This window comes from Ylistrum balloti, unplaced genomic scaffold (genome assembly GCF_031769215.1).
Source record: "Ylistrum balloti isolate Yb309-2 unplaced genomic scaffold, AGI_CSIRO_Ybal_v1 Utg369888, whole genome shotgun sequence".
Taxonomy (NCBI): Eukaryota; Metazoa; Mollusca; class Bivalvia; order Pectinida; family Pectinidae; genus Ylistrum; species Ylistrum balloti.
Window position 1 is genome coordinate 1,245,894 of NW_026782022.1, and position 9,651 is coordinate 1,255,544.

Below are 9,651 nucleotides of genomic sequence, written 5' to 3' on the forward strand. Positions count from 1 at the left end.
ATGGAGTAATCCATTAACAATGTCTGTCACTATCACTTTGAGGTCCTCAGTTTCACCATTGTTTTCATAATGGTTTCCAACTTGTTGTTAATATCCTCTATCTCAAGGACTTGGTCTTCACTGTCAGTACTATTGGTGACTATTCTAGATCTTTTAATGGGTTGCCGGGTAGTGCTAGAATCCCTGGTCAAGTCTTGCTGGTTTTCCTCACTCATGGTGAACAGGTAAAGTACACTGTCTCTTTAGAGGTGTTAGCTATACAGGTAGGTATAATCCCTGAACACAACTCAGCACTGCCCAATTCCACAAAGGAATTTGCATAAAAACACCAAATTGCAAACTTTCCGGATGGAATTATGAGTCCAATGTAATATATGTTATCTACAGTGATGTTCTAAACAACTTCATACCAAAATCAAGAAAATCCATCTGATATAAACCAATAAAAGTTACCAAAATTGTCAGAGCCACAAACTACACACCACTCAGGTGAGCTGCCATCAGTGGGATTCTCTTATCCGAAGCATCTCCTACCTCATTCACCTCGCCAGATCATTCAAATCTTCCTACAAAGCCTGCAAAGGCTGGCATAAGTGTTCGGAACACAAAGAACAAAGCGCCAAGGAAGAGGCAACACGTTTCATTCTCCTCCATGTCCAGAGGAAACACTTTGCTAAGGAAATCGAATGCCTTAGAGCTCATAGGAAACTTCCACGGGACAGTTCCATACTCACCTTGACTCCCTTCCTCGACAGTCATGGGCTACTTCGCGTAGGAGGTAGATTAAACAAAGCTCCCAGATCCTGCCAGGCAGATAACCACAATCCAATTATCATCCCGAAAAGGTGTCACATCGGCCTCCTCATAGTCCGCCGCTGTCATGTTAAAGTTCAGCACCAGGGCAGACATCTTACAGAAGGGTCAGTTAGGTCTTCAGGGTACTGGATCTTGGGCGGAAAGAGGCTGATCTCTTCGTGCATCCACGAGTGCGTTACCTGCCGTAGACTCAGAGGCAAACTAGGAACTCAGAAAATGGCTGATCTTCCTGTCGCTCGCATAACGCCATCCGCTCCATTCACCTACGTTGGCGTGGACGCATTCGGACCTTGGCAGGTGACAACCAGGAGAACCAGGGGAGGCGCTGCTAATTCTAAGCGCTGGGCAGCTCTCTTCACCTGCCTGTCTACCAGAGCCGTCCATATTGAGATCCTTGAGGACATGAGCGCAAGTTCTTTCATCAATGCATTACGCAGATTCACTTCGGTTCGTGGGGATGTACGTCAGTTTCACTCCGATAGGGGAACTAACTTTGTTGGCTCGACCGACAGCCTGAAAATTGACGCCATAAACGTCGAGGATGGTATCGCCAAGCGACACCTCTACCAGACTGGCGTCACCTGGATCTTCAACACTCCCCTCTCATCCCATATGGGTGGGGTCTGGGAACGAATGATTGGGATGGCCAGACGTATCTTGGATTCCATGCTGCTTGAACCGAAGAACCGGCACCTCACTCATGACGTCTTGTCGACACTTCTGTATGAGGTAGCAGCTATCATCAATAGCAGACCTATTGCGCAGGTGTCATCAGATCCGGAGTGCCCCAGTATTCTGACTCCATCTACACTGCTTACCCAAAAGGCTGGTGTTCCACACGAACCATTCAGCGACCTGACTCTTAAAGACATGTATAAAGCACAGTGGTCATCGGTTCAAGTGCTCGCAAACGAGTTCTGGACGAGGTTTTCTCGCGAATACCTCGATCAGCTGCAAGTAAGGCAGAAATGGCAACATGTCACAAACAACTTGAAACCCGACGACATCGTACTGCTGAAGAACGCTTGTGTTAACCGGAGGCAGTGGCCCATTGGGCGCGTTGTGAAAGCATTCCCCAGTGATGACGGTTTAGTGAGAAAGGTCGAGGTTAAGGTCATCCGGGAAGGTAGCCCGACAACGTTTGTCAGGCCTGTGTCAGAACTCGTTTACTTATTCAGTTGTTCATAAATGGGAACAGATGTTTCCGGACGTCAGTGGTAAAGTGACCGCTTCGTATTAGTGAAATTAATTATCGCTTATTCCCATTTGATGAACGTTTGAACATTGTTTATGATTTACGAAACGTGAATCTAGTCATATGAGACTATTAAAACCGATCATGGTTATGTGCTTCTCGTACACCTTCATAGATATTGCTAGAGCAAAGGGGAGGGAGTGTGCCGTCATACTTTCCGGGTTCTCCGTCAATCCGACTCCCTTTTTAGCCTAGCCTGTTTACTTCCGGTCATGAAAACGAAACTACCACACCATGTGTTTTTTCCCTGAATGTGATAGTCTTTACGGATCGCTATAGGGTAACTAATTAATGAAACCCAACACATAATATTGCAAAATGTTCACACTTTAAGATAACTTTGTTTTGTAGCGTGAAAACGTGATTCTCAGTTTTGAATACCTTTCAAGTGTTACTGTACCATTACTCGTGACCCTGTGTTAGTGTAGGACTACACGTGTAACCTTTATTTTGTACATTTGTCATTGTAGTTTCCACTCTGACTCAGGGTGAGCCAGTGTCTGCAATAAATTCCTGAAAGTTGTTTGCACAAACCAGCTTCACGATCGTCCCTATGATAACATAAACCAACCAGCTTCACGATCGTCCTTATGATAACATAAACCAACCAGCTTCACGGTCGTCCTTATGATAACATAAACCAACCAGCTTCACGATCGTCCTTATGATAACATACATACAACCAGCTTCACGGTTGTCCTTATGATAAAATTCATACAACCAGCTTCACGATCGTCCATATGATAACATAAATACAACCAGCTTCACGGTCGTCCTTATGATAACATTAGAAAAATTCTAAATTCCATTTTGTGTACTATGAACGAAGATTTGATTGTCCGCGTTAGTTAATCATTGATATACACTATGTTAGATTAGTTGTCTGGTGGCTTGGTGTTACATATACATTGTATATACATTAGTGTTGTACCTACATCTCAGTACAGGATCGACCTATGATGATGGCGAGCCTCGTCGTTGAAGTAAAAGACGCTTGCCCGTCTATATCACATGGTCTTATATACACTTCGTTAGGTTGGTTGTCTGATGGTTTGGTGTTACATATACATTGTATATATATTAGTGTTGTACCTACATCTCAGTACAGGATCGACCTATGATGATGACTAGTCTCGTCGTTGAAGTAAAAGACGCATGCCCGTCTATATCACATGGTCTTATCCTTCTTACACTTGTATTTTCCCATGATCTCGGTGTAAATCTTTATCTTGTTTATAGTTTTAGCTTGACATACGATTTTATTCATATATCGGTATTCTCTTGTTCCTTTTTTCATTTTTTAAAAAATAAACAAACAATATTACAACGCATGTACGAAGTAATAATCATTTCTAAGTACAAAGGGTCCAGTTTGCTCATCATAAAAAATTCTCAAGCAACATTGGCAATGTTCTTATCATTCCACACTTGTAGATTTGCTGAGATAGTTCAGATTGATGTTTTTGAGTGTCAATTTCACTTTGAAAGTCCTTTTTCAGTGGCAAGATTTTTACTTGGACACAAACCAAAGCTTAAGTCTAACCAAGTATGAAGCAAGTGGGGGCAGATAATTTCTGACTCCACCATAAAGCTTTACATAGACGGAAAACTGTTCTCGAAACTCAACATGAACTAATTACTTTGTCAAAGTAAAACAGAACAAGATGTTGAGAGTAGTGAGTATCCAGGGTACTACGTATTTAACTATGACAGATATTGAAGCGATCATATCACTAAAGAGTATATTCTCTTGATAACTTCTGGGAAATGGACGTTAGGATATACCCTATTGTCACCGGACAGATTCATATTCTACTATAAAAATCTGATTGTGTAGGTGTAGGTAAAGAAAACATCAGACAAGTAAAATTTCCTGTTTTAGATTCGTTGTGAGATTACAAGCAGAATTGTACTATGCTCCTACAATATTTCAACCTGAAATATGGGAAGGGCAAAATAATAATTTTCACAGATCATAATCCTACCCGTCGATTCTGTTGGACTTGAGTCTACATAGATCACAGCGGGACATCTCTTCACACTTAACCCGCGCACTCTCTCCTTTGTTTAGTTATTTGTTATCTAAACAAGAATATCGCGTGTACAAACGACGGTCTGATAAAGCAATAGGATATCCGTGTGGGACAAAATTCGGGAAATATCAATCATCGTATAAATGTAAACTATACGCTGTTTTAGCTGTTTCAGTATGGAAATTTGTCTTTTTTTGATGGTCCAGGTATTCTCTGTTTTTAACTTAAATTGAAACAAAAAGATGCGTGTTTTTATTGCACTTATTCTTTTTGGATTCTTTTCCATCAATATTATTTTCGTGATCTTGTCCTAAAAATCCGCGAAAAATATTAAACCCCGCGATTATTCCAAATTTGAATGTGTTTATACAAACGATGACGTGGAAACAGGTGCTGACGTAATTCTCACTAAATCCTCTGATAATACATGTCCGACATGTACAGTGACAACTAATGAGGTATATATAGGTATGGTGGTTCAAATGTAAATGAAATATTATACATATATTCTAAAAAATTGATGGAACTGGCCCAGTTAGCTGGGTAATAATGAATTCAAGACAATATCTATTTGACAGATCACAATTGTTAACTGTGCTTTTTAGATAAAATACAAAATGAACCGTCTGCAGTTTTAGTCTAAGAAAGTGCAATAGCTATAGGCACCATTTTCAACACCTGAATTGTAAAAGAATTTATAATGAGAATAGTGATATAAATTGTGATCCAACTCATCTGTATTTTAATTAAAGGGATTCGTGGTTGGCTAGATCACTATATTAGACAAGTAAAATACAGCAATTTCTAATTTCTACGGCAGCATTATCATAGAGATTAAACAAATTAATCTTCCGTCGGTAGTTCAATTTTCTCGGTCTTATGCAACTCGTATGATTTACGCTCGAAGGTAACACGAACTTACAGCCTTGATTTCTTATTTCAAATTTTTTATCAGGTTTCTCAACTTCTGTTTGTCAACTTAGCTAGTAATTACGATCAAGAAAGTCGTGTACACTTTATGTGACGGTGACAGGAAACACGTATGAAAGAAATGACGATATTTTGTTGTGTATTACAGATATGTTCTGTAACATTTTAATAACAATATCCATCAAGTTGAAGAAGATATATCAATTGCTCAAAAATAAGAAATATTGTTCAATCTCGATAAGATATGCCCAGAAATATTGGAAAGGGATTTCCTGATACTTTGACGTGGTAATTAGAAATTTCTTCTTCAGATAACAGTTAGGGTACGCAAATAAGTTAACTTACATCTGTATACTCCAACATTCCGGTCCTGGAGTGGCAATACATTTTTCACATTTTATTTGTTTTCAATACGTTTAAGATTCATGTGAAAAATATATAAATGTTGCAAAGAGTCATTTCAAAACAGGCAAGTGTTGTATTCGATGTGAATTATACATACATGTATGTTTGTAAATGAAAAAGCGAAATGAAATACCGACATATCATAGATCAACGAGATTAATACATGAACAAAATAAAAAAAAATACATTGACCATTGAAAAAAGCAAAGAGAAGATACCAGGTCTGCCGGAAGGGGAAGCGTCCTCTGCTTCATCAAAACAACCGCGGTGTAAATTTTGATCATTTCAGGTAATTAACGAAACTTTTTCAAATGAAAGCATAGCCAGCAACAAAGAAATCACCAGGCACGTAATGAACATTACACGCTTCATAACACACGGGGAGATACCATAATTCTAATTATGGAGACCACCATAGAGATGCAGTGTGTGAGTCTAAGGAATAGACATGAAGAATATACTCCGCACTGACGTTAATTGACATATCCATTACAACTATGCAAACCCGTTTTTTTTCTATGGAAAGTAATGCCCGATGTCTTAATATTCCTGTTGTATGTTGGTATAAAAGTGGCGAGACTTTGGCGAGCGTTTTTTTTTGTCTCTGTTTACGAGACGAAATAAATCTGGTCTTTTATTGTCTATACTTATAGCGATGTAATATCAGCTACCATGTTTATAGCAATAAAATGCTTAAGTAAAATAATGATTACAACAAAATCTTACCATACATTCAGACCCAACTGCAATATTTAAAACATGCAAAGATTAAGGCTTATTACAATGATTATAATGATGAATTAACTGTCATATATATTATAATTAAGACGGTCGTTATTGATTAGTTGGACTACAGGTAATTGTTGTATAATACAATGATTGTACCTGCTCCACCCATGAGTGTAGGAAGTGACTAGGGATATATTTTTCCCTTCCCTCTAAACAGCCAAATTTTTGCTTTCATCACTTTTGGTTATGCGCGTTCGCCCTTGTGAAGAGGACTTTGTTCCTTTCTTACATTGTAAATTGATACTACACTGGAGAACTTTTCAACAACAACTTTGTTATGTAAATGAAAAAGATTTGAACAATAAAAGAAAGCGCAGAATAAGTCTAATCGGCACAACCTCTGGATTAACCGTTTGTGTAATCAGTAGAAATAAGGAATGACTTTTCATGACACATACTTGTTTTGTTCATGCAGCATTCCTTTTGAACATTTAGATTGAAAACATCGAACTTATAGTATATTCAACAGTATTTATTAATTCGTTTAATCAATTCAGTTATATAGTACAGGACCTAAACTAACGCGAACTCGCGGTAGGTGAAAAATACGAGAAATCACGATGAGAAAACAATTGGCTGAAATGGAATGTAAAAGAAATAAAGCAGGAAAGAGGGAGCGAATTCCACTAAGGATAAAGAAATCAAGTTTCTTCTCCTCTCAATTCTTCAACCAATGACAAACTTTGTAGAAATCACAAGGCCCCTTATTTCATTTAGATAAGAATGTAATAATTTTTTTTTATCTGTTAACTCAATACCGATACAGACATTTTTATGATCCGACATTCCCATAGTGAACAAATCAACAAATAAACTTGAAGAAATTTTGTTTCATCTTATGAAATATACGAAGATTTGGATTGCACCGGCAACAGAAATGTTATGAAATTGTACCTTTGACTCCGAAGTATCGATAAAGTGCGAGTTTCAGTTCACCCATTATATAGATATACAAATATGTCTCCTTATATGGCTGATATCATTTAATTTAATCCATTAGAGGCATATTCAAAACTGACAGATTTTTGAATTAAATATTCCTTAATCCATTAGTTACTGAAATAATTAATACAGACTAAACTTATGAAGTCTACAACTTGAAACATTTATCAAATCAATTCTAAAGGTAACTTTAAATTCACGACATGTAGAATCTATATCCGTATCACAAACACAAAACCAACAAAAGCGTATTTACTGTTATCTAAACCCTTACAATCCTGAATCAATGCCGAAGAAATCGAATGTTATTGCAACCAATGAGATTGGAAACATTTAGTCACGTGAACAAATCAACTCTCCTTAAAAGTCACTAACTCTGGGCCAATTTTCCAAAGGGGTCTTTTCGACACAAGCGACCAGTGATATCCCCGAAGACGTGACAATTATTTTGTGCTAAACTGTTTTGAAGAGGTGCTATTTCTTATAAGTAGTTGTTACAGGGGCACCTAAGATGGCGCCCAGTGCCCTTCTGGGGACCGTGTGTCTAGCACTGGTCTTTACGGGATCTCTTGTGGATGCAAGGTAAGACTCATCCTTAACTTTACAAATTTTATCAAATAGGACACCGTTCTTTCTAAACCTGGCAGTCTTTTTCAGTGAACTGATTCTTTAAAACGAATTTGTTCCTAGAAATGGAGATGCATATTGAATAAAAAATAATTGTAGAAAAAATATTTTTCCATGGTCCAAATTTTGGTGGTGACTTATTTCTAAGGTATACACGAAGTAGGTTCATCTTTAGAAGTCGTAACTGATATAAAGTTAGGTCTTATAGACCAAACAGTCTTGCAGTCTAAAAACGCCAGTTTGCATTTTCCATTCCTTGATGTGACTTGACAATTTCTTCACCAGATATATACAGTAAGAATATAGATGTGGATCCCACCATAACTACCTGCCATTTCTTGTCAGTGTAGATGGTTCGACACGTATGAATGTCGATACTCACTGAACAGCGAGAAACACCAGCTTAATAATGGGAAAATAATCGCGTTATCTAATATAGTTTATAAAAACTGTTTGTACTGCAATAGGTTTAAACGAAGTTACTTACAACACAACAGCAACAAGCGATGAATTTATGTAATCATGATGGGTATCACATGATACGCGGGAAGGTTTCATGGAAGATTTGTCAGAAGGAACTGTAGTTACACTCAAAAAATAACTCAGTATTATTTGTCATTACCATTAAAATTTTAGGCAATACTAATTAGGTATACGCTAAAAATGACAAAAAAAATCCAGCTTGTACGGTGGAGTAAAGCCAATAATGGGAACAGCCGTACCATGGGAGAGCTGTCAAAACCATTGTGACGTTACTAGTTACAATCATAGACTCATAATTGCATTGGCTGTCTAATACAATTGTCATGTAAAGGTAGCGAGCAAATGCAGGACACACTGAGGGTTGCTTAAACAAAGTATACGGTTTACTGGGTTATGACACCAAATAGATAAAAAAAATATGTTCTGTGAATAGAAATTCTGGAGAGTTGCTTATGTAATAAAGTTACGGATATGAAGTAAGGTGTTAACGTGCAATAATGATACTGATGGCAGTAGGTATTTTGTCCATCGTCACTCGTGATAGCAAGAACTTTAGGAGTACCGAGTGCCGGTAAGTTCCGGTTTGTTATAGATAATGAATAACATAAAGGGAAAATACTGAACGCTGGTATTTCACCTTCCAGAGCTAGAACTTGTTTAGACTCTTTGGTAAAGCCCCAATATATAATGGATATTATCGTCCATCTCATGGTTATGATAGCCATAAGGTTGTCCCTAATACGTATCCAGCCGAGTTTCAAATGGTTTTAATGCTGTTAATGTAACGACAGTTTCTTAGAGGAAGTCTCAAATGTTTAAAGTTCTTTCTCTGAAATCAAATTTCCAAAGATTTAGTATTCTACATCCCCGAAGTAGTCAGAAAATTATAGATATTACATTTCGTATTTCAAGTGCAATCGTGTAATCAAGGAAATAATCTTGTATCGTTCCAATCTTATATATATATTTAGATTATGTACAAGTCCGACAGAATAGACTGTTAGCTTGTTATTACTTGATGTCTTCTTCCTTCTGTCTTACCTTACTGACTTTCTTGAATCATAAATTGAAAATTTATACAGCTAAATTAGCAGTCACTGTAGCTCTTCGAACTAAAGAAGTGGCTGTAGGAGTTTGTCAAAATGTTGAGGTTACAAACCGTCCTGTTTTGTCATGTATTTGCCCTTCTGCAAGACACTGTACATAATTGTTTTGTATAACAAGGGACAGGTCTCTCGCATGTTGTTCATTAAGGTTATTACCGGCCACTACAACGAGACATTTGTCGATAAACCCAGCCAGCAAATAATCATAACGGGGATCTTAAACCCGTGTTTTATGTTTTTTTTTTAAATTAATTTAACACGACAG

The 9,651-nt window shown here is 37.6% G+C and overlaps 1 protein-coding gene across 1 annotated transcript; it reads left to right on the forward strand.

Moving 5' to 3' along the window:
- Window positions 1-2,004, forward strand: LOC132546414 (uncharacterized). The gene is made up of 3 exons (XM_060210126.1): window positions 1-5; window positions 149-224; window positions 466-2,004. Exons 1-3 carry the CDS (start codon window positions 1-3, stop codon window positions 2,002-2,004), a joined length of 1,620 nt encoding a protein of 539 aa, XP_060066109.1.
- The last annotated feature ends 7,647 nt before the right edge of the window (window positions 2,005-9,651 follow it).

Bases quoted from the DNA above. Each gene is read 5' to 3' on its own strand.
- LOC132546414 (XM_060210126.1), top strand. The intron at 225-465 runs GTAAAGTACACT...CAAAATTGTCAG, and splicing joins TCCTCACTCATGGTGAACAG to AGCCACAAACTACACACCAC.